This window comes from Phyllostomus discolor, chromosome X (genome assembly GCF_004126475.2).
Source record: "Phyllostomus discolor isolate MPI-MPIP mPhyDis1 chromosome X, mPhyDis1.pri.v3, whole genome shotgun sequence".
Taxonomy (NCBI): Eukaryota; Metazoa; Chordata; class Mammalia; order Chiroptera; family Phyllostomidae; genus Phyllostomus; species Phyllostomus discolor.
Genome location: NC_050198.1, coordinates 49196080 through 49222562, shown reverse-complemented (window position 1 = coordinate 49222562; position 26483 = coordinate 49196080). Strand labels below are relative to the sequence as shown.

The window sequence follows — 26483 nt, the reverse complement described above, 5'->3', positions numbered from 1 at the left end:
TGTGTAATTCGTGGACTGTACAAGTTGCTTATCACAGTAGGGCAGGTCCACAGGAAAGGAGATGAAGTACCACACAGATAATCAGATCAGTTACAATACTGGATAATATCTAGAAAGGCATCAGTGTGATATTTCTGAAGGAACGCTTGCTTATTCTTCCCACAAATGACTATTCATTAAGAACCAGGCACAATATATTTCTGAAAGGAATGCTTCACAAAACTTTGTAAGAGGTTGTGGTTAACTTAATACCATCTTCTTTGTCCTGAAAAAAGAGGGTTGGGCTTTCACTCATAGAGTTTTTAAAGTACTTATTATAAATATGGAGAGGAATGCAGCCCAACTTAATTAAAAAATAAAACTTAGAATGAATTATATGTCTTCTCCCATTTATTTTGTAACAGTCACCAAGTCTATGTTATTGCAAAAAGTGTCATTTACAAACCTGTGAGAATCTCATCATCTCAGTCAAGCTGGGACTCAGTGGTAAACAGGAGGCACAAGGAGGGCAGTGTAAAGGCAGCTTTAACATTTTCAGTGAAAAGAGCCAACTTGTTTGTGGTATTGATTTGCTTTTAACAAGCTCCCTCAACCAAAACTGATGAATTGGCATAAGAATAAGGGTACAAAGGGAACATCAAGGGGCCTTCCAAAATGCTAACGAAATGATGAATTGTCTGCTTTGGGTGGCCATCACTTTATCCCCTGGAACCAGACGATAAAAAGATGCAAAGCTTTTAATATATGCTGCCTGAAAGTATTTAAAAATACACACACACACACACACACACACACACACACACACACACACACCCTGATTAGAGCATGCAGCCAGTGGTGATGTCTTAATACTTTACAATCAAATTCCATACTTTAAGCAAATGCAAATTCTTATGCATGCTGCCTTTAAAGGGTGATTTATCTGCATACTGAATTGAAAGTAATCACTAATACAAGCTCAGATAAAACATCTGTCAGGTAAATACCAAAGCACTTTCCACACAGTAATGCATTTTAAAATAGCTACCTTTATTGTCAGTGAAAAGATAGGCACAAAGTGGATTCAAACCTGCTTAATTTTATTGGAACTAGCTCAGTTGATTATAGAATGGGGTCTTAATCATTATGGGGCAACATACATTTCAAACCAAAGGTGATTCTTCTCTAGCCATCTGCCAACCCCACCTATCCATTTTACAAACACATGCTATTAACCAAAAGGGATGTCAGAAAGAGGTTTGATGGCTTTATGTAACCCATTGCTGCTACCAGGGGAAAAAAAAGCCTCCAAAAGACTGGTCCTACTGATAATGGATGGCACTTGGAAGATACATTCCAAGGATCACGCCGTGTTGAAATTGGTGGCAATTAGTCCACAGCTGATGCCTTCCTTTGAAAACATGTTCAGTAAGAATGCACACATTTAAGTAACATATTCTATATGGGAATGAGCAATTGAAATAACAGGAGATTGTATGACTAACAGACATGAGGATATAATGTATAAAAATTAGTGCATTATGTATACACTTTAAGTTGCCACATTATTAGTGCTTAGACTTTTCATAAAAAGTAGTTTGCACAATAAGTTTGTTCATTTTCCAATTGTTGTACATACCCAACTGTGTAATAAGAAAAAGAGAATGTGACAGGTCTCTTAGCATGTGTCCTATGGCAGATGATGGCAGGTATTTCAAGTTCCTGCTGTCCTCTCATCCTGAAGCTCAAAAGCAGCACTGAAAACAAATCCTTCATTAAAACAACAATCAAGATACATGACTTTATATGAAATCTCAAGCTACTTTTATTTAATAAAAATTGTTAATAAGAATTTTACATCAAGTAAAGTTTGTTCTAATGAAGTTTTTCTGTACATGGGACATTGAAGTAAATCTGACTTAGAAGGTCCCCAGAGACCGCCTTGCAGTGTAAGACAACAAGGTCACCCTCCTGTTCTGAGGTGTCAGTAAAATGCATAGATAAGTGGGAGTGCAGAAAGATCCCCCAAATATCACATTGACACAATTGTGAAAGGGTGGCTACCTTGAGATTTCTTCCATAAACCTAATTTTAAAAATGATACCTATTAGGAACCTTCTAAAAAGGCTTATTAATCTATCTTCTTCGTAAACATAATACACTGACATGGACTTCTTCCATCTCTTAGATGTGCAATTTATTTTAGCAAATTACCTGGGATTAAAAACTGAGCCAAAAGGACCCCCTCTGGTATGACAAGGCAGAGATGTTGTGGAAAGTTCAAAATAATACTTAACTAAGAACTTCCTTCTTTCCCCCAAACATATGAACCTAAAGAGATGGCTGCCACACAGTGTGGAATGCATGACATTTGTCACCTTACAGAATGTAATTAAAACCATGGTTCCCAAAGCTAGCAAAAATTCTGGCAATATGTTATAACCATAAAGAGAGTAAATGAAAAGGTTGATTTTTATTTTTACTTATTTAATTAGATAGAAAGTAGCAGTCCTAAAATTTGCTACTTGTTTTTACTTTAAGTTTTTTTTTCCCCCTATGACTAAAGGATAGTACAAATGAGTAGGAATACAACTTTACTTTTAATTTTTATTTGGGATTCACTTAATAACTGAGGACTAATGTGTAGGATAATCACTTCATTATTTAAAATGTCAAGACTGGCTACAAGAAAATCACATCCCTTTCCCTCTTATCTCTTCCTTGCCCCCACACAAAATAATTTCTTTGGAAGGTAATTAGGAATGACACAAGAATACTATTAAATAGGTCATTCCTATACTTACAGAGGAACCCTGTAAAATAATCCAAGACAGCCAATCTCATAGTAACAGAAGTGAGGTTGATTTCTTATGGCAGATGTTTCATGTGACTCTATATTGAAGTCAGAGTCAGGAAAGAGGAAAACCTTGCACAAGGCGTTGCAGGAGTGACAAGATAGGAACTCAGAACCCTAGAGAATCTCCTCAAGGCAGGAACATTTTAGAAAATTCTTGTGCCCTGGGCTGTGAAGATACCTTTTCATAAAATGGGGCTTTTTATATATGCATGTTTCCCAAAATAAGCATGGTATTTGGCAGAGTGGAAAGCTGTGTTGTACAATCTTGAAAAGTCACTTAAACTCTCCAGATGTCAGATTCCTTGTCACTAAAATGATGGGGTAGGGCTATTGTACTGCTAAAGTTCCTTCCAGCCACTATGCCTCACAATGTAATGTATCAGACCTATTCTTCTATTAATCTGGTTTCTAACTAACAGATCCCCAAACTTCTTCCCCTCACCTTTACATATTACTCCCATTCCCCACACCTCCCCCATGCCCCTTGAAAACTGATATTGATATTGACTGTGTATTTATCATCTGAATGAAGGATAAATGACAGACAGTAGGGATCTGTGGCAAGAGGCAGCCCTTCTGTGTCCCTGGAGGCAACCCTTAGGCCAAGCTTGGAGCCATGACCTGCTTGGTCCCTGTCCAAATGCGCATCTCCTGCTGCTCTACACAAGTATTCCAAGATGGAGTCACTGGCCATGAGAAGAGGTAGCTGAGGACACTGCTGCATCCCACCTCTCTCCCACTGCAGCACAGTACTTTGGGCTTCTGATGCTATTCCCTTGGAGGTGATAGTCAAATATGCCTAAGAATTTAGGAAAACAAAATGAGTTATTTCAAAATAGTCACCAGAAATTCAAAGCATTCAACCTGTCACCAAAAATGCTTCCTCATTTTGCAAATGATAGGCAATTTGAGACTGGTGAAACAGCCAGTGAATTTGTGCTAAAGAAGAAACAGACATTAAGTAGACTGGTCTCAGGAAAGGCAAGCAAGCTATTCATGGCTAGACACAGACCACAGAGGTCTACATACAGCAAGCCCCTCATGCAATTCCCCATCAAGGCCCCTAAGAGAGTAAGTTTCAGCTAATTTACTATCCTAGCAGCTGAAAGCAATATATTAATTACCCAAATGCATAAATTACTCCAGAGTGTGTGTGTATATATATATGAATATATGAACCTCCAAGAGGGAACCAAAAGAATCTACTTCCAAAGCACCACTGAAATGAAGATAAAAACAACTACTTGGCACAAGGTAGCTGAAAAATTGGAAGGGAAAATTAGCTCTAGCACCCTTCCACACCCCAATACTCCCTGCCTTTCCTCCAATTTACATGACTCCCAAAACTATTCCCTTTCATGACACTGAAGCAAGAACTCTCTCTGGATGCTGTCTAAATGGTAACTCTACAAAACAGCACATAGTCAAATTCTCTCTGGCTTTCCACTTCTGAACTACATGATACACACTGTCTTCCAAACCTACTGTGCTCTTCAAGAAAAAAAAAATATCTGGAATATGAAAAAGATAAACAAGTTTAAGCACATTGAACACATTTGGTGTATATCCAGCTATTAACATCCCAGAATTTGTATGAATCCAAGTGATAATCTTTAGAGTATGTTCTGATTAATCTGTCTTTAGAGGTACTCTCTAAGTGTACCAAAATAGTTGGAGTTCATATGGTACTATGTAAGTACTATAACGTCTCAATAAAAAGTCCCTTTAAAAACATTCCCCCAACCTTTGTCCTCACCCTCAAAATAAGAACAACAAATGGAAAAAAAAATGATTAAAATCATTCTTGCTAATAAATTGCAGCTCTTGATTAGGCCATTTAGATGAGATATTCCACCATTTCTGCATCAGGCTCTTGACCCAGGATCTGAACAGCAGCTTTTCTTTCCAGAGTACTGGAGTGGAAAACAGGACCATCTAAATAGAAATAAGGGATTATGAAACACTTAGGGACAGCATAAATACACAAATTTCTAGAAATGGACAGTTTTAAAGCCCTTATAAAGCCAATGGCCAGGTGAGACTTGCTTGCCACCCTGCCTTGTTCACCTGCACATTTATTTACCTCTATTAAGGTAAATGAGGCCTTGACTCATCCCTGTTCCCATCCTGGTGTCAGGTATGTCATTTACAAACTCCCCACCTCCTCTCTTCTGATTAATCCTCTTTAGAATATGAAGAACCTCCCTCCAAAACCCAAACAGCAGGCATCAACAAACAAATCTGTAATTGAGGGCAGAATCAAAAGCTACCTGGTACAGAGAATTATTACCTGTCTTATCTGGATTACACGTCAAATTTGGTATAGACAAACGCTGTGGTCCACAAGCAGCAGCTGGAGTTGCAGGAGCCTCAGCCTGAGCCAAAGCTGGAGCTGGAGCTGGATTAGCAGCTGCAGCCGGAGATGGATTTGGTGTCTGAGTCTGAGCCTGAGCAGAAACCTGAGGCACTGTTGGAGTCAGAACTGGAGCTGGAACGGGAGCTGGAGCAGCTGGAGCAACCTGAACAGCGGTGGTGGCAACAGTAGAAGCAACAACAGTAGCAGCAACAGCTGGAATCTGAACAGCGGCAGCTGGAGAAACAGCAGCAGCAAGAGAAGCAGCGGTAGCAGTTGCTGAAGACGGGACAGCAATGGCAGTAGCAGCAGCAACAGCCACTGGAGCAGCAGCTACCATGGTGGTGGTGTTGGTAGCAGCATTGGCAGTAATGGCAGCGGCAGTGGCAGCAGTGGTGGCAGTGGTGGCAGTGGCAACCGTAGTAGGAATAGAGATGGGAGTAACAGCAGAAGTTTTGTTTGGTTCAGTTCCTCGTTCTGTTTGGGTGCTGCAATCTCGGCTGCCTGTCTTAGAGTGAGCTGAGAGCAAGGGAGTCGAGGGCGGCACAGGTGAAGGTGTAGAAGGGACAGAGTCTGCACGGTAGTCTCCACCCAGGAGAATGCCTACAGAGGAAAGGCAGAAAAAGGTTAGAAAAGTATATTTTATTCAAATATAGATATGCCATTATCTCTTTTTCCTTGTAGGAGGTTCAGGAGAAATATGAATGGGTCTAACTCTTTACTTTGTACGCACGAAACCCAAAAATCAGTTTGTCAGGCACCTCCCCTATCATTGCTAAAATTTTCTTTCAGACTTGATACATCCCTTCTGGTTCTCATTCTCCAAGCCCCAACACATTATATTAAACCTTTAAGTGTCTTGGGTAGGTGTTTTGATTTGTTTTTCCAATGGTGATTGCTTTCCAATGAGCTGTCAGAATGCTTCTACTTGGTTCCACTTATAACCAACACCATCCATTACTAGAGAGATGGAAAGGGTTGGTGGAAGATGTTTGTAGTCATTGATGAGTGTAATAATAATTGTGTGATCTAAGGTTCTAACCATGACCATGGTCCCCAAAATGCCTACTCTAACCAAAGGACACTGAAAGTGTCAGAGAACCAAGAAAGGTATTAGAAGCAACAAAAAGAGTGAAAATTAAAATACCACAGCTTACTTCCTCAGGCTCTAACAATGTGCCTCATGGTATCTCAAATACTTCTGGGGTTGGATTAGAGGGGAAGCAATGGACAGGGAAGAACTGAAAAAGTACATTCTATTCTCATATCAGACCATTCTGCCACCCAGCTCCAGTTAGTTTAACAAGAACTCTGAGTCCTCGAATTTTGTGGGAGAAAATAACGCAGAAAAAAATGAAATTAAAAAAAAATTACTGCAGGAAGGGAAGGCTGCATGGGCTTTGAACACAGGCAAAAGATCCCACATGGTAAAGGCCAAATCTGAGAATTTTTAGAGGAAAAAATTATTTTTCTTCCCACCTAAATAGAACTCAGGATTCTTATCTTCTAAGGCCTTGGCTTCAACCAATGTTCTCTCTCAGTCAGACTTCACAGTGTGGGGGAGCTCCTGATATGCAGCTAGCATCTCAGGAGGACAAAACCCCAATGCTATATCTTCCTCTCTAGAATCTAGACCATGACTCCTTTCCCTTGCTGTGTGGGCACATATTTAAGTCAGAGCTCTCTCTGAACATGTCACTTTAATCTTCCTTATTTGTTGTCATTACCTAGGCTCCCCTTCCAGCTTTTGTCATCCCGTTTCTCTTCGATAATAGGGGTGCCAGTCAGGGTGGAAGAGTGGGAGAGCAAGCCAGATCCAGCATTGGAAATGGACATCAGAGACTTTGCTGGCCGCATGGATGACAGCTGCTCTGTCTTGCTAGGCTCCTTCCGGGAACGCTGCTGGAGTACTTTGATCATGGCATCCTTCTCAATAATCTGGGCATGGAGGGTCTTAATCCTGGGAGTCAAAGACAAAAAAACATATAAATACCATGTTGCTGCTTCCATGTTCTGGTTTCACTGCCTACATGGGCTTGGGCTTCTGTTATTCTTTTGACTAAAGGGTATCCTAGTTATTTCTCAGTTGTAAAACAAGGACGAGTATGCTACATTTCTTTAAAATGCCTTTCTGCACATCCAAATGGATAGGGAAGAGCATCCAGGAGTTGTTGCTTAAATTTTAGGAAGCCAAAGTAAAATATTGGTGAAGAAAAAGCTGTATATGAGAGTAAACTGCTAATGGTGGTAGAGTAAAGAATCTGAGTCAACAGAAATGAAGTCAGTGAGAAGGTAAGAACTTCTTTAGATGGGCCACAACCTTTAGGTAATAAGTAAATAATCTTGAGTTTATAAGAGACATCAGGTACCATATGAATGGATGTCCTTTTACTGAGCACTCTGATGTGTAGTGCTAGAAAGAATACCCCAGAGTGCAAATATCAATAGTTTAGCTCTGGCAGAGGGCAGATGGAAAGCAATTATCAAGGCCAGCGAGGGAAAGAGATACTACTTGGAATTCCACACTGAGGGAGAATACAGGGTAAAGGTCACTGCATCTCAAATCCTAAGTAACAAGGTGGCAGGGGTATAGGGGTGGGTGGGGGCATATTATCAGGTTTCCCAGTTGTGAATGAAGATGCTTGCCCCTTCCCTATTGACCTATCTGGTCTCCATACTAACTTCTCAGATCCACCAAGGTCCAGATCAACATTTTACCTGCCCTCCATATCAAGGCAACGCTTGTTGGCCATCAAGATTTCTTCCTCCTCCTTCTGAATATGAGCTTCTAGTGCTGTGTCATAGCTGGTGTTAGGAGAATGACTGATGACTGTTGTGTCCCTGGGAAGGAAAATGGCAGTAATAATAATGGGAGGGCAGCAAAATCAATAAATCCTATATCCTTCCTAAGTCAAAGACATTGCTGGGAACGCCCTAAACTAAAATCAAACTTATTATGAATGATTGGTTTCTGGGTAACTTGCTAATAAGAGCTTTCAAGGTAGGAAAGTCCAGCTTTCCGAGTTAGAAAAGGTCATTGGCATGGATGAAGCTGCAAAACTCAGTAAGGCGTTCTATGAGAGGTATGCATGGGTTTGCCTTCAACACCAAGCAGATAACTATCCAAAATCTTCTGGTTTTTAGATTATGCTCAGGTAACAGAAATATATTGATATTTATATGTTTACTTTGTATTATATTACATGTAAGATATTATATATTTCCATTTGATTCCCATGACAGTCACAAAATAAAAAGCTATACTTTGAAGGAAGTTGAAGAATATATTAAACAGCTATTGCTACAGATGAATAGCAGTAACTACACCTGAGAGCTAGAAAGAAAGTATAGACATATCAACAGGGAGGGCACATGAGCTGAGTGAAAAGCAGGATAATTATTAATAATTAATAATTTATTAATTATTCTTTGAGTCTGTGCCATGTGATCCCAATGTAACATATATCTGAAATATTCTGGTTCCAAACCATTGAGTCTCCTCCGACTGTTCTCTTTCCAGCATCCCAACAGCATGAGAGATCATCATGTTCTATCTTAAAGTGTCTCAGATCACTGACTCAAAGAATAATTAATAAAAAAAGTGTGTGTGTGTGTGTGTGTGTGTGTGTGTGTGTAAGAGAGAGAGAGGAGAAAAAGAAATGGGTCTAGCCCATGGGTAAGGCTGATGCCTAAATACCACAAGTCAAAAAACATATGGAAATCTTTCATCCTGTTATAAGTCAGGTCATGCATGTTCCTTTAGTTCATTTACAACTAGCCGTAGAGAAAAAAGAAAACAAAATGAAGAAAACTGGACCTTATTTGAATAACTTTGAAAAGGAAAAGAGGCTAGGAATAATATTGGTGTAATTATATTGCTCTCAAAGGAAATCAGACAATAGGCTGGGAAAACAATGACCTGGCACTGTTTCATTATATTTCCTATGAGAATGCACATCTGTGGGAGAACTCCAGGCATATTTTCTGCTGGCAGCTAGTTGTATTGTCTTAACTTGGAGATTGTGACCAGTGCAGATGAAAGTAAAGGGGCAGTGGAATGAAGAGGCAGAAAGTTAGGATATTTTGGTGTGCTCTTGCAAAAATACTATTCCTCCAAACACTTGTGCCTTATATGCAAGACTGAAACAATTTGTTTGAATATGGAAATAATTGGAGAGCAAGAAGGGAAAGGACTACAATGGCTCTCATGATTTGCTAAATTCAAAATTTTTAGCATCTCAAAATTCTACACTTGTTCTGGTGCAGTTCACATACTTGAAGACCTACTGGGAATCACCCTTGTGTTCAAAGTACCCAAGAAGAACTGGTATTGTATTGGGTTGAGAGCATGAGCTTTGACTATAGTCCACACCAGGGTCAAGTCCCAGCCTTCCCAAATACACTGCCACTAACAAACTCTATGAATTGAGGAAGTCAGTTAACTATTTGAAGTCTCAGTCTCCTCAGATGTAAAATGGAAATAGTAATTGTGCCTATATCTCATGGGATCTTTAGGAAATGAAAGTGAAGTATGCCAGACAGACTAAAAGCGTTCAACAAAGTTATATATTATTAAGAGAGAAAAGTATATGTAGAAGGTGAATAGCATTCAAAAGAGTATGACTTGAAAGAATTTCAGCTCTTGGTATAATTCTGGCAATTCCTGCAGTACAGAGTTCCAAGGTGATGGCTGAGGCTTCCAAGCCAGACCTCTCTAAAAAGTGCATGGTATCTATGGACACTGGGAACTTGAGCATATGGTTTGTCACTAGGGAAGCCAGTGCTGGCTCACTGCCATGTTCATTGCATAAAAGACCATTTACAGGATTCAGAACCCTGCCAGCTAATTGATATGAACACTGTGAGCTCCTCAGGAATAGAGCCTGAAAATGTGGGGCACTTATTGAATTCATATAGAGCTGCCAGGACAGCCTTCAACATCAATCTTCTTTCTAAAAGATGGGCTACTAAGCAAATGACTTAGGCCAAAGCAAGTAAGCACAAAGTTTGAAGGAGCAACTTTACCTACTAACTTCCAATACTGTGAGACAATCCTTATGCACATCAGTAGAAAAAATGCCAAGCTTGAAAACATAACTTGCAAATCTCAAACCCTATATCTCTGAATTTGCCATCTCCCATCTCCAATTCTGAAGTAAACAGTTTCTGGCAATTATCTCTCTAGTCATTTTCTTGCTCCTTCCTTTCTCCAAAACAGTTATCCCCATCACATTACTTACATTGCTCTCTAAAATGTCATCTATGACTTCCTAATTGAAACATCAAGTGGCCATTTAAACTTCAAGTTCATCTTTTCATATAGGTAACATCGTTTTGTTTATTTAACATGTGAACTCAACCATGAGTGTAGTGCTATAGAAGAAGTTACTAGGAGGCTGGGGAGTGGCTAGACATGAATAAGACTAGTCCCTGGCTGCAGGAAACTTGTATGGGGAGACAAAAAAGTTAATAATTAACGATTACAGAAATGAGTTTGGACTTTACTCCAACAGGCACTGAAAATAATTAGAGCTTTTCAGGACGAATGCAAGGATCCAAGCTGTGTGTTAGTATGATAGCATTATCTCCTCCTGAAATGTGTTGGAGGGATTAGAGAAGCAATAATACTAGACTCAGGAAGACTGGTCAGAACGGTTATATTGTAATAATCCCAGCAAGAGATAATGAAAACAGGAACCAGTGAAGTGGCAAGGGAAAATGGAAACAGACTATATAGAAGGCACATTTGCTAGAACTTGGAGACTATTTAAATTCGTATGTTAGGGTGAGGGAAGAATGAGTAAGAACTTTGTTGTTTCTAATCAAATGACTACACTAGATGGCATACCACACATTTTCTGAGATAGAAAACTGAGGAGAGATTTTTTTTCAAAAAACACTATAATGGGCTTTGATTTTAGGTACACTGGAATTAAGGTGTCACATAAATGACATATAGCAATATCCAACAAGTTGTTGCAAATTCTAACTTTAATTCTAGAGATATCAGAGTTACTATTTGAAGCTACAGTACAGAACAAGATAACTAAGACAATGGAGAATGGGAAAAAAGCTGAGGATGGAAACTGAGAAAGGTCTACAATGAAGGAAAAGGTAGACACACATAATGTGTGTAACCAGCTTCTTTCTCCTGGTTTCCCTTTCTTCCTTCTTTTTCCAGGATTACTTTGCCCAAAATAAAAATAAAACCTGAACATTCTGAAAAAGGTAACAACCTGACTTAATAAATGTAAGCTCATAAATTACATGGCTGATCTATCTTTTATCCTTTTACTGCTCTTCCAAAATAAATTCACTGTTTGTGAACTGAAACTAAAAATCTGCACTGCCAACTCAGTTCTTCTGGGATTGAACTCCTATTTGATAATAATTTTCCTCATCTATATTAAGCATTTAGAGAGGAATCTCTAGGGACACAATAATACAGAGTCATACTATAGGCCCTATTATGTGAGTATTTATAATATTTTAAGTGACTAAATAATAAGCTTCAAATAGCAACTCTTGAACAGGTAATAATCCCTATTTCATTATCTTTGAAATCATCAATATCTGGGAGACTCTGGGAGCAGAGTATAGTGGTTTAAGGTGTCAAGAATGTAGATTTAAATCCTGTTTCTTCTGTCTCTTGATAGCTGCATGTGATCTTGGGCAAACTATTTAAACTATGCCTCTGTAATTGTAAAGTGCTTAGAAGAGTACCTCATATAGTAAATACTCCATGTGATTTCTTGCTTTGACATCTTTCTGACTTCACAGAATCAAACTGTTGGAAGGGGTATAAATAAATCACCTAATATGTATTCTCTCCTGAGGAAAGATAGTTGTCTATCCCTATGTTAAAAATCTGTATTTTATTATTTGCAAAGGCTAAACACTGGAAACAATTCGAATATCATCATCAAGTGAATGGATAAACAACTGTGATAAATCTGTACTATTCAGCAATAAAAATGAATAAACCATTGATACATGCATCAACTTGGATGAATCTCAAAATAATTATGCTGAGAGAAAGGAGTCAAGCAAAAAGAGTACATACTATATGACTCTTTTCATATGACATTCTAGAAAAGGCAAAATTATAATGACAAAAAGCAGATAAGCTTTTGGGGGGCAGGTGTGGGAAGAAGGGATTCAGTTAAAAAGGAACAAAGATACTTTAGAATGTGTCTACTGTTTTGGTTGTGGTGGTGGCTACATAAGTGCATACAATTACTAACATTCATCAAACCATATACTTATAATAGGTGAATTTTTAATATGCAAATAATACCTTAATTGAAAAAATTCTACAACTACCAATAATACCATCCAAACAGCATGTCAGCCCTGGCTGGTGTAGTTCAGTGGATTGAGCGTGGGCTGGCAAACCAAAGGGTCACTGGTTCGATTCCCAGTCAGGGTATATGCCTGGGCTGCGGGCCATGTTCTCAGTATGGGACACATGAGAGGCAATCACACATTTATATTTCTCTCCCTTTCCTTCACCTTCCCTTCCCCTCTCTCTAAAGATAAATAAAGTCTTTTTAAGAAAGAAGAAAAAAAATGTCATAGTCATGCAAACTGTTATTTACATATGAGCTGTTATCATAGGAATATATTAAGTGTGAGATATTAGCAGAATACTAGGGGAACCCCCCCAAAACTGGAATTATCTTCCAGAGGGCAGGCCCCTTGTAGAACAGGCTTCCCCCATTAGGTGAGTATTCTAGGAACCCATCTGTATCAGTGTACCAGCTGGTGTTGTAGTGACAGGGTATTTTTGGCTTCAGTGAATTTTTTTGAAGACTCTTTCAATGTGTTTGCCCATTTCATATTGGGTGATTTAAGAGTGTACCTGCCCACACCATGCTGAGTATTTGTTGAGGTCCACCCTGCCTGGTCTCAGGAAACTGTAACTTCCTGTGGCTAAGGTTGAGTAAGAGGCCTCTGAACTAGGAGACACTAAGGAGACAAAACTTATTTCTCTGGCATGGACACTACCTGTTCTGTGCCAGCCCCCAGTACTTGATCAGTTAGCCAATGATGGGTAAGATTTCCCATGGGGTGAATCGCCTAAGGCAGGCATGATCACTTGGAGGCCTCAGGGAAGCACTTGGGGGGCTGTGGAAATGAAGGGGTGACATTGACCCCTGCCCCCTCGGGCTTCGTCAAAGCCTGAGTCCTTGTTCTTAGTTGTGAGAAATCCAAGTCTTCCCGCTGCCTTTGCCTCCTCAGCCTGACTCAGGCCTGTGGAAATAACAGGGGTGGTGCAGTCCAGACCAGAGTCAGAGGACCCCTGGGGTAATCAGACCTGAGACACAGAATATGAAAGATCCTGTAAGATCTTCTTGCTGGAGGATGCTCTTTAATTAGAATATGAAGGCACTGGCAGGAAATGAAACTAGTCTTTTAGGTCCTGTAGTCTTTTTAAATGATAAAACCCCAAAAGCCCAGAATCCCAGCACAAGATCTGCCACTCCCTTTCAAAGCTAACTACTTGTTTTATCTTCCTGGTCAGACTGTAGTTAAAAAACTGTATCAGTATGTTTAATAAAAGCCTGCATGAGCAGGAGAATGAGGCGCTCTCCACTTAGAGAGGGTGGCCAAGGCGCTCTCCACTAGAGAGAGTGGCTGTTTTGTATCTATTTCTCTACAGGACTCAGTTGTCCATATGTATGTTTTCCTCGTGTTTTGACGAGCATCTGCAGCAATGGATGCCGCTGGCCTGGTATCCATCTCAACTGTTCAGCAGATTTTGACCGAAAATGGCATGACCCCAATGTTCTACCCTCCCTACTCACCCAATCTTTCCCCAAGAGACTATTTTTTGTTTCCCTGGAAGAAAAAAGCCCTCAAAGGGAAACAGTTTGCTGATGTTGAAGAGGTTAAACAAAAAACAACAGAAGCACTAAAAGGTATCAAAATTGATGACAAGTTCAAATACCATATGATCTCACCTATAAGAGGAACTTAATGGACACAACAACAAAGGCTGACAGTGACCAGAGGGGAGGGAGGAGGGGGATAAGGATGGAAAGAAGGGAAAGGGACAAGTCAAGGAACATGTATGAATGACCCACAGAAATGAACAACAGGGTGGGGATTGACGGTGGAAGCCAGGGAACGGTGCAGGAAGCAAAGTGGGAAAAATTGGGACAACTGTAATAGAACAACAATAAAATATTTATTTAAAAAACTGTTTTGAGCACTGGAAAAAAAGTCTCAATAGGTATACTGCATCAAATGGGGAATATTTTGAAGGCGACTAAAGTTGAAACATGTAAGAATACATACACATTTTTTATAAATAAATTCAGTGTTTAGGTGGGACACCTCATACATAGAACCCAAGCATGCCATTAAAATGGGGCATTAGATTTAGGAATCTCAATTATAGATTTCTCTTTCCTTTCTTTTTCCCCCCTTCCTTTCTTACTGAAATATATGTTGGCCACTCTCCATCTGCAGCCAATATCCTGGGCATTTAAAAATTATTTTGGAAGAAAATAGAATACTGTATAAAGCTTTTACCACAAAAAAGAGCAGATCTTGGTCAATACATATATTTAGAGCTTGGTGGAGGGAGAGTGAAACCATCAGACAGAAAAGGAATAGTGGAGGATGTTGGAAGGGAAGGCAGAAGAGCCCACAGTTTCTGAACTAAAGTTTTCTGAATGTTACTTTCCAAATTTGAAATCTTATAAAGGAAAAAAGTAAGACATGGAAACCAATGTCTATGGCAGGGCATTAAAGGATACTATTTTTGTAAACACAGTATAATTCTAGAAATGAAAGGATTTGAAAAAAAATCATCTAGCCCAATTCTTTCTTTTTTTTTACAGGAATTTGAATACAATCTGTCAATCTCTCCCATGGGTTGGAATAATAGGCATGCAAAAGGCACACAGAACCAATATGAAACATTTGCCTGAGGAACTATCATAAGGTGTTCCTACTAAAAGGGAACTGGCTGTTTTTGTATTAAATAATAAGCATGTACATTTCACTGAAAACAGAAAACTTTCTACCTGGTGATTTAAAGGAATTCAATTTAAATTAAATCTACTTTGTGGGAGCCAACAGATTCTGGAAAGAAAACCATTTGAAAGGGGTTTCTCCTAATGAAGGAAGGAAGGAAGGAAGGAAGGAAGGGAGGGAGGGAGGGAGGGAGGGAGGGAGGGAGGGAGGAAGGAAGGAAGGAAGGAAGGAAGGAAGGAAGGAAGGAAGGAAAGGGGGGTTGTTTCTTCATACCAGGCCCCAGTGACAACCTCCTCACACTTTCCTGCATCTTGACCTGGGGTCTTATTCTGAAGTCAGTTTCAGCAGTGAACCACCCAGTACAAAGAATCCTGGCTTTTCAACATTTTCTCACACTGCCTAACTTCATGAACCATATCTTTCTAAGTTTCTGCCCAAAGATAACAAAACTACCTTAAATCAACTTTTTGGTGTTAGGGTTTCCTGAATAAATTCTGAACAAGTGCTGGGCACAGGTGTTTCCTTGGGAGTAAGGAGCTAAACTTAGAATAAATTCTGCTTCTACTCTACCTACAAACTTCTCAACCATTTTCTAGCATAGCAGGGGTTTCTATGCACTCTGTCGCTACACTGGAATGTACTGAGCACACTGTTCTCAAGAAACAAAGACAGGTAAGCTTAAATCCATGAGGAACCCAAAATCAAGACATAGGTGATTTTAATCTATTTATGGTTTACAGAGGATATCTGAAAACAGGTAGAGCACATCAGAAAAATGTATGATGTCTTCCTGGAGAAATGGGAATAGGTTTTTACAAACTACCAGTCCAGCTCTTAAGCTGACCTCCCTCTGATTTGGCACAAGAGAGACTCAAAACTAAGTGTATCAACTGTCCCCTCCACACACACACATCCCAGCTCAAAGTGTGGCAAGCATTTCCAGACTCTTTCAGCTCACTATGTTCAGGAGAATATTAAAAACAACACTGTGGTTCTTAGTAACTTTCTGGATAGAGACCTAGCTGGGTGCAATATGCCATAGCCCACCTTAAATACCAACTCAGATCAATGCTCTGTCTTTATCTTCACAACCCATATCATCTCAGTTTGTATCTAGTGTTTGTCATTGTTTCATTCTTCCCAACTAATGATTATGAACAGCAGAGAGCCAGGAAAACTAGATTAGGACATTGTTTCCTCCAAATATCAAAAATCAATACTTATACTGTGAAAAGGGGAACAAATAAGTAAAAATATATTTTAAATCCTCCTGCCACTTTCCCTCCTTTATCAAATAGAATGTGATGGCTTACATGTGATAGACTCATGGACACAGAGAATGTAGCCTTCAAATATAGACTTTCTCAAAGGGCAGGGATGGATTCACGTTAAGCATAGCCTTTGGCATACCTTGGATGAGCCAGAGCTATCAAATGGCAGCAGCCACTCCCGAAAGACATTTCACTTCTGAGTGGCATTTCTCTGGAGAGCTTTTTACTCCAGTTTGGGGACTAAACAAAAAAACCTACACATGTGGCTGAAAGAAATTGTGGCTCTGGCAAAGTAGGTGTGCAAATGTTCAGTTGGTCCCATCTATAATTGTTCTGGCTCCTGAGGAAAACTGAACTATGACTCCAACAAGTTTATATGTAACTTTCATTTTCAAATCCCTGACCCTCTGCCCCTATAGTCATTTAGTTCCTGCATAACCAGATGAAAGAAAACACTTAAGCAGAAACTGGGATGAAAAACAGAACATTATGGAAGAAAAAAGAACACACTGGAAAAATCTATTAATCAGTCAACTTTCCGTTCTCCCCAACACCCAATACCCACCCTCTGCCCTTCAAGGAGTGACTTCACCAGCAAAGTACTTACCTCTGAGCAGCTACAGTTGCAGCAGCATCCAGAGCAAAATGTCTCATCACGTTCTCTTCTAAATACTTCTGCTCCCACTTAGTCATATCAGCTTCCAGGGCCAAGATTCTCTCCTCCTTCTCACGAAGGAGCTCCATCAGTGCAGCAGCATTGTATTCCGAAACATTGGTGGGCTGAGAGTTTCCCTGGCGCTGTTGGGGGAGATGCCGAGACCTCTCAGATTAGTGGAAGAAGCATGGTGAACAAGTCCCATCTGAAGAGTCCCTGTATTTGAAAAGGATTACTGCCCAAGCCACTTCAGTTTGGATTCTGATTCCAAAGCAAAAGGAATTTTTTCCTCCTAAGCCCACAGGACTGTCTGTCTTGGGCTTGAATATGAAATTCCCTTAATCAGGTAAAAAGCTTGCCATATCAAATTGTCATGCTGCTCAGAAAGTGGATCAATGTTTTACAAACCACAATCCCTAACTGCCTGTATGGTACACAATGAAAGTGGGAAGTACAAATCTAGGTTGTGGTCTTTACCTTGCCCCTGACTTGTTGTTTGACTTTCAGTGAATGATACAACTTTTTTTGGTCTTGGTTTTTGTTCACGTGAAAATGAGGAGGGGTATGACCAGATGATTCTACAGACCATTTCCAATTCTAAAATGATTAGGAGTCTGTTTGTATAGCATCTTCACTTCTTATTGAGTCTACTGTTTCTGGGGTTCATGTGCAAAAATAAAAGGTGCAAAATAATAGCATTAAGGATTTTGCTGGGATTGGAAGCTAAGTAAGCAGGCTTCATCTTCACAATTAGGAGGCACTGTGGAGTAAGATCAGGTGGGGCAAAAATCCTAAAGATGAGCATGAGGTGTTTTTTTGTTGTTGTTGTTGTTTTGTTTGTTTGTTTTTTGTCTTCATGTCAAACACCAAGGAAAAAAAATGAGCAATCAGGAATGTTCAAGTTTTCCAAACCTGTTGAATTCTGAGGGATTCCAGTTCTCTCTCTAGTCGTGTCCGGAGACGGTGCTCCAGCTGCTCACGTTTCTCACATGCTGCTTGGAGCTGTACAAGGGCCTGCTGCATCTTCTCCACCTTATCTACATACACCTGCTTCTTTTTCAGCTGAAAACCCAGGTTCAGGCCATCACAAGATTCAAGGAAAGAGAACAAGATCAGTTATGCAGCTTCCTGTCCCCCAATCCAGCCCTTTCTTTAGATCTTTTCCTGTCCAGCTCTAAAAGAGTAAATCACGAGGTTTTTCATGATGAGTAGCAGACTGCCTTGAATTTATCACACAGAGAATGTGACAAGGGATAGGAATTAGGGGCTCCTTTTTAAACTCTTCCTCCTTCATATCTTTTTCTAGTAGTAGAGTGAAAGATACACTCTACTGATGGAAATAATAGTACATGGCCAGCTCCTAAGATTCCTATTTTGGATGTCCTCACCTTTGCTCTTAATTTCAAACTGAAATATTCTGAGGGAAGGTATATCTTACTTTGGTCATTACAATAGAGAAATGCTAAAAAAGAAGAAGAAGGAAGAAGAAGAAGGAAGAAGAAGGAAGAAGAAGGAAGAAGGAAGAAGGAAGAAGGAAGAAGGAAGAAGAAGACGACGGCGACAACGACGACTCTCCAGGGAAAAAAAACTGGCATGGGAAGGAAGCTCACACCCCTTTTATGAAGAAGTCTCCTCTCCTAGTGAGAGAAAAAGGGTGGTCAATTGTTGAAAATACAAAGAGTCTATAATTGTTTTTTTTTTTAACTCCTGGTCATTACCTTTTATTAGAACAGAGATCATTTGCAATTTCTGCCTCACACATGAGCCTTGCCTTAGTTGATAATATTGGACTATAATCTTTCAACCATTTTTTCTGACACCTTTAAAGACTCCTAAAGACTCAAATTAATAAATCAAATCTAAAGCTAACTAAGTCAAATAAGAAAGCCTCTCTGAGGCCTTCTTCCTCTCTGAAAGCCTATGAACCATATCTGAAAGCAAAGGCAGAAGTAGGCTGGGACTAAGAATTTAAATTCTTGTACCCATGAAACTTACAAGCCAAATCCTGGCTCCATGGCAATGAAGGAAAGAGTGGCTCCCTTTAAAGAATGTATACACACCCTCAACAGCTAAGAAGACAGGGGAACGTGCATCCTTACCAATTTGTTACTAAATAAACAGATATGCATTTTATAAGACTTGTAGAATACCTTTCTTGCTAATGAAATCAACCCATGGACTCTTTATAAAGCAGAAAATTTTCCAATTGTCATCATCATTTTCATGGAAGCTGGGGTTAGGGATACTTTCACTATTATGATTTAAATCTGAAAACATTATTGATAAGTGAATTAAAAGGAAATTCAAAAATTCAGCTAAGCTGTAACCCTTCAACAAATTCTTAAGCCCTTGAGCTCTCTACCAGCATTGCCGATACCCATTTAGCTGGGGCCAAGACAGCAAAACCTGACTTCCCCATTGCAGAAACCAGGTAACTGATTAATGGTAATTAGTCCTAATCAATACTATATAGAATGCCCAGTCAGACACCAATGGTATGTTCTAATGGGGAACTCACCTGTCTTATAACTGCCCTCTCCTCAAATTACAATTGTTGAACTTTCTCCAGGTAAAAGAAAACCTGTATTTTATGTTCGTAGCAGCCCCATGGTATGTTTTCCCTAAGTGACTGAGAAAAGAAACTTCAAATATTTTTCTAGACTTTCTTGAGATTTCCTCTCATTCTGAGGTCTAATTCAATCTAACCTTATAAACCAGATGAGATGAGTTATTAATCTAGGTTTTTTTTATCCATTAGCCCTCTTCCTAAGAAGTAAAACAAACAAACAAAAATTATCATTCTCTTTGCCTCAATAAGCTTAAACCTTCCTTTCCTTGGATCCATAACTACTTACTGGTAACAACACTGACTAGGGTGATGAAGACCTTAGGCCATGGATGCCTCTACTTTCCAATTTGCTAAGCTTCAAATAATTGGAAAGCAGGATATATCCTCTATCTTTCACCTTTTGGGTTCTATAATCCTCATAAGCTATTTAAAGTTGAATGTGTTTATTTGTGAATCACTCTGAAAACTCTAGGGGAGCAGTGAAATGTTAATGCAAAGAATGTTAACTATAATTACAGAGGCTTACAGCAGTTATATTTAAAGGCAATTAAAGTTACATAGCATGTAGTTCTTGCCTTGATGGTAAAGTACTGCGATGTAAGCTCAGAGAACTGAAAAATAAGCAGTCTAGAGTCAGGTAACTTTCTCCATGCTCTGCCTTTCTTGCAAAATAAAACGTCAGTATCTATCAAAAGCATCCTCAGAAAATTCTATAGTTGAGCCACCCTTCTGGAAGGGAAAAACAATAAAGGACCAGACAGTTTTCTGAGTTGATTGAAGATAGGCATGCAGACCAGACAACTTCCACAAAGCAGACCCAGAAAAATGCCATTACACTTTCTTTCTTTGCCACTGGGATGATGTCCCCACAAGGTACAAGGACCTCTGTTGCTGGTATAATTCCTCTGCCTTCTTTAAAAGAAGAAAGAGTGCAGTGCACTCATAAACACCATGATCACCTAGTAAATGCTTAATCTCTAGATAAATAAGGATAGAAAAAGATAATTCTTGCCCTGGCTGGGTATGCCACTAGGTTAGAGCATCGCCCTGATACACCAAGGTTGTGGGTTCAATCTCCAGTTAGGGCATATACAAGCATCAACCAATGAATATACAAATAAGCGGTACAATAAAAATTGATTATTCCTCTCTCCCTCCCTGTCATAAAGAAACAAAGAAAGAAAGAGGAAGGGAAGGGAAGGGAAGGGAAGGGGAGGGAGGGGAGGGGAGGGGAGGGGAGGGGAGGGGAGGGGAGGGGAGGGGAGGATTCTAGTCCTAGCTCTACTCTTAATCGTAATATGCTTACCTGTTTTCAGCTCCAGAGTCCCCATTTGTAAAAAGTGAGGGAGGTTTTAGGACTCAGCAAATCGAAATAGTCAGCAGCAGGCCAAATCCAGCCATGCCCATTCACTTATGGATTGGCTATGGCTGTCTTCCTCCAGTAATGGCAGTGATGACCAGTTCCGTTTGTAAAAGAAACTGTATGATCCACATAACTGGAAATACTCTCCAGTCCTTTACAGATAGATTGTCAGGCCCTGGAATGATTTTCAAACTGTTCCAGAGTACTAGTTCTGTGGAGTGCTTCAGAGGTCACTATGGTGGGTCCTTTGATATGTATTTTATATATTGGGGTTTTACATAAAATTCCATTTTCAAAAGAGATTGCTAACTCTTAGAATGAATATTATTTGTATGTTGTCTATCTTCCCCAGAGAATGGAACTCCCATTTTACCTCACTCCTTCATTTTTCTCACACTTAATACTTGAGCATGGTTACATAACTTAAAAGATTCATGAGGACCCCATGGTATTTCATCCCTCATTACCTTTAGATATGACATTCTGCCTCTTAGAAACACCCTGTGCACTAGGTTTTAAGAAGTTTAAACAATACTGGGCTAAACAGATGCTTTCAGATGTTCTCTAATAGCCTTTTAATTCACAAATATTCTATGAATCTAAGCTTCTTCCTTTAACCTTCAACACTAACCAGTATGTAGGAGAACTAGAGAAAATGGGACCCTAGAATTCCATACAGGCATATGCATGCAAGAGACAGAACATAAATGTGTATAGTTTCCATGGGATCTTAGATGACTTATTTCTCTGTTTTCAGTGTTCAAGGAAATAAAAGTTCACTTGAAATGTTTCTAAAGCCAAGGTGGGGACTCAGGTCTAGAGATGGGTGGCCATGGGTCCCTAGAAGCAGTGAGGTAAATCCATCATTTAAACCAAATTCCCTCTATATACTCAGCAAATTGGAGACATCATTCCATCCATTCAAATTTTCTTACCAAATGCCAATTTTCAAAAACTTGCAAAGCCCCCTTTTCCTTGCTTTTCCTAATTCTATATTCTCCTATTGTGGTCCCTTAAATCACTCTTACTTTCTGTCTTAATCATTTAGACCCACCTTTCCTTCCAACTTTACCCCTCACCTTTTGCTATACCCCAAAAGTCCAATTTATGGTAGTTTACTCTTTTGCCTCTATACCAATAGTTCTTATTTGGGCACAGTTTTCCCTCCAGGGAACATTTAGCAATGTATGGAGACATTTTCGGTTGTTACAGCTGGGGGTAGGTTGCTACTGGCATTTTGTGGGTAGAAGCCAGGAATACTGCTAAATATCCCACAGTGCACAGGACAGCTCCTTAGAAAAAAAGAATTATCTGCCACCAAATGTCAATAATGCTGAACTTGAGAAACTCTGTTCTATACCTCAGCACTATTGGAGATCTCCATCATGCCATATTTTCAACAGTTACTTTTATTCCTGTTTTTAAGGCTATCATGATCTCTTTCATCATAGAACTCAAGTTGAGTGTAAGATTTCTCACTTGGACACTTAATATATTCCAGACTGCTTTCACTTTCCCCCAAACAGCTGGATAGTTTAGTCATTATCATTATTTACCTTTTCAGTCTCAAAATTTTGGAATTGCTATTCCATTCTTTCCTTTGTCCACCATATCTTATCTATCACTATGTCTTAATTCTAACTAACATATCTCACATTCTTTTATTTCCTTATATTTTATAGCCTACACAGTTTAAATCCTTATTTCATAACTAAGTTATTATAACATATCTCCTTACTTTCAGTTACCCTCTCCCATCTACACACAAGCACACACATCCACACACACAATCCATCCATCCTACAGTTGCTATAACAGAGTCCCCCAAGTAGTACATTATCAAACTGCCTTATTAAAGAAGAAAAGAAATCTACTACTAGTATATCCATTCAAGCAGTATTGATTAGGTAACTGCTATATCCAAGACACTTTTATTTCTCCTCTCTCATTTGTTTGGACAAGAGCTCTTCTTTCTCACCCATGTATCTCAAACCACTTAATGCTTTTCAATTCACCCATGGTCTACTATCTAATTGTCCCCTGTCCAGCCTAAGTATGCCTCTTAAAAATGCCTGTAAAATGCCTCTTAAAAATGCCTTTGAACAATATTCTAGGCTCCTACTGCTTTAAAATTTAACCAGGCCTACAATGCAAGTGATCAACCTTTGCATCAGCCTGGTCATTTTATCTTTTCTTAACATATTAATAAATTCTACAGGAGTCCTTCCTTGTTTTTCCCTAGAACATCTCATACATAGTGTGTACACTATAAGCAATCATTTCATAAGATTTATTTAATATATATGATGAGGTCTATCCAGAAGGAATTGGGCATGTAATATTAAAAATAGAAACATTTATTGAAGAAGTTACAAGACACAAGAAACACTGTATACAGCACAATGATGCCTCAGTCCCCTTCAAAGTAGGCACCTTGGGACTTCACACAGTTCTCCCATTAGCTGCTTTGTCATATTTTCCTGAATCTCACCTACAGTCTGAAATCTCTTCTCTTTCAAAAGTGATTTTTGTTTTGGGAAAAGCCAGAAGTCACAGGGCACCAGATCTGAGCTGTAGAGGGGTGAGTCACCTGGGGGATTTGATGTTTCACCAAAGAATTCTGCATGAGACGTGATGCATGAGCAGGCACGTTACCATGATGAAGCTGCCAACTGCCAGTTGCTCATAGCTGCAGCCTTCTGAATCATCCAAATAGTTTCCATGGAGGAATGTTCAAGCTTAATGCAAAATTTGATGTAGATTCATTGTTCTATTCACTCATTTTGAGTGCATGACCACACAGTACACATGCTCACTCAATGGCATCTACCGCCCCCACTGACTAGTCCAGTGAAGTCAACATTGTTCATACATGCACATTCCAGTCCACTCTCCTTGGCTGCCAAGTAACACTGATATTATGCAAACTATTCTGGTTATATTAACATTGGCTGGACTTTTTCCAGAAAGATCTTGTATATTCATTCATTCATTCAACAGATATTTACTGAATGATTATCACATGCCAGGCCCTATTTTATAACTAAGAGCAGGAGTTACACAATGGGAAGCCAGACAAAGTTCTTGCCCCATTTGAGGGCATTATCTCATAAACCACTTAAGGGCAGGGCCCTTCTATTTTCCTTCAAGTGTCTCATAGATTCTAGTTCTACTTCATTGCTTACTCTTGGTGACCAGTTAGTAAATAATTATAAAATACAAAAAAAAATGAGCATAGCTTAGCTAACTGCAAATATACAAACAAAAAAACATACATTGTTAAATGTGTTTACTCTGATAAGTCAAAATAAGGGTTTCAAATACTTTCTATTAAGAGATAATTTTTTGAAGATTTTTTATTGTTATTCCCTTATTGTTGTCCCAATTTTTCACCCTTTGCCCTCCTCTGCCCATCCCACCCCCCATTCCTGCAGTCAATTCCCACACTGTTGTCCATGTCCACAGGCAATTCATACATGTTGTCTGACTAGTCCCTTCCCCTTTATCCCCCTCACTCTTCCACTCTGGTCACTGTCAGTCTGTTCCATGTTTCCACGTCTGTAGTTCTATTTTGTTTGTTAGTTTATTTTGTTCATTAGATTCCTCTTATAGGTGAGAAGTTTTCAAAGGGAAAAACTAAGAGAAAGAATAGCAGGAAAGTAACCTATTGAAGAATAGAACAAATACTCGAGCTCAATCACACTTTTCCATTGCATTTCTACAACAATTTGAACCCATTCCCAAGCATTTGGAAGATATTTTAAACCCCTTCTGACTCAGGAAAATCTGATCCTTGCAAATGAATACCATGTGATGGCAACTCTTCCCCCCTTCCAACAACTGTGGGTGTCTTTCAAATTCAGTTTTTAAAGGATGGCTGTATAGAAAATTACTTCTAGGGACCCTAAAGCCATGAATTTGTCTCAGCCGTGTGCAAGGAAATGATTTAACATTAACCTTCTCCATTTATTCACTGATAAACAAAGCACAGGCTGGGATATTTTGGAATTAAGAGATTGGGTTTTCCACTAGATTTATCACTAACTGTATAATCTGTATGCACTTTGATTTGCTAATCCATCAAAAGAATATAACACTTGAAAGATTTGTAGAGTGGGGTACAATAATATATTTGGAAATGTTTTCAAAATGTTAAAAAAAATTGGGGGTAGGAATGAATAGGTAGAACAAAGAGGATTTTTAGGGCAGTGAAAATACTATGTATGATACCATATTGATAGAGACATGTCACTATTTCCAGGGGTAGGCAAAAGTAGGTTTGCAGTTGTGAGGGCATGAAACAGTTTATTCTTGTATTACTATTTATTCATTATTCCATTATTTTCCATATGAACATCTGTAAACCTACTTTTGCCCATCCATGGGCAATTATGATGCATCAAATAGGTTCATCAATTTTAACAAATATACCACTCTGATGGGAAATTTGGATAATGTGGGGGGATATTCATGTGTGGGGACAGTGGAAATATGTAAAAAATTTCTGTGCCTTCCCCTTAATTTTGATGTGAACTTACAATTGTTCTAAAAAATAAAGTCTTAATAAATAATGAAAAAAATATATAGGTAGGTAGGTAAATGGGGTAGACTATTATTACTAGCTGGATGAACCCCAACACATACAAACACTCCACTGACTAAGGCACATTGAGAACTAATAATACAGAACTGGGTCCAGTGCCACATAACAAAAGAGGACATCTTTTATTATGTCTTTCCATCTATTGCCCACAACTTCAAACACTCATTGTATCACTAATGTCACAAATGAAGTGTACTTTCATGCTCCTCTTCTTTATATATCTAGTTATATGTTGCTCCATGAGCTTTCACTGATTTCTGTTTGATTTGATTTAGCCTTACCCAGGAGTCCCTGGTTCCAAGTAACAGTTCCCTCTGAAGCAATTTGGTAATATGCTACCCTGGTATTAGCAAGCTGCCTCTGTCCATTGCCAAGTGAATGTGGTCTACTGGTGGATATTAAAGGAATTAAAGAATAGAAACCATCTCTAGAAACCTGCTACCAAGGGAATGAAGTTCATTCTGTTAAATAAACCAAAGAAAAATACACAGGCCTTCCAATTTGGGAAATGTAAAAGCCAAAATCATCAGGAAAAACTGAGAAAATAAATAGAAAGATCAATCCATCTCTATTTGGCACAGAAGCATACTTTCTTAACATATTGGTTGGAGCAACACCTATTTCAAAGAAAATATGCTGCCATAAATATAGGAAATGCCATCCTTAGATGAAATGTCCTTTGAATAACCCAACAAAGTCATCAAAACATTCTGGAAGATTCCTGGTGGATATGTACTTTACATGAATTCCTATCAACACTCTAAATGCATACATAATTCACATCATTGGACCTTCCATCTATCTAGATTTATAATCCATGATAACCATTGTGTAAGTTTTGACTACACC

The 26483-nt window shown here is 39.1% G+C and overlaps 1 protein-coding gene across 5 annotated transcripts in view; it reads right to left on the bottom strand.

The window, feature by feature from the left end:
• Positions 1–1008: 1008 nt before the first annotated feature.
• AMOT (angiomotin) overlaps positions 1009–26483 on the bottom strand; it is a 65569-nt gene continuing 40094 nt past the window's right edge. For all 5 annotated transcript variants that reach the window (XM_036017053.1, XM_036017052.1, XM_036017051.1 and 2 more), the window contains 6 exons: positions 18012–18161; positions 17052–17242; positions 7908–8030; positions 6917–7149; positions 5127–5792; positions 1009–4771 (listed from right to left, as the gene is read on the bottom strand). In XM_036017053.1, coding sequence (XP_035872946.1) covers positions 4674–4771; positions 5127–5792; positions 6917–7149; positions 7908–8030; positions 17052–17242; positions 18012–18161 — 1461 coding nt within the window. In that variant the 3' untranslated portion in view covers positions 1009–4673. The remainder of the gene's footprint in view (positions 4772–5126; positions 5793–6916; positions 7150–7907; positions 8031–17051; positions 17243–18011; positions 18162–26483) is intronic.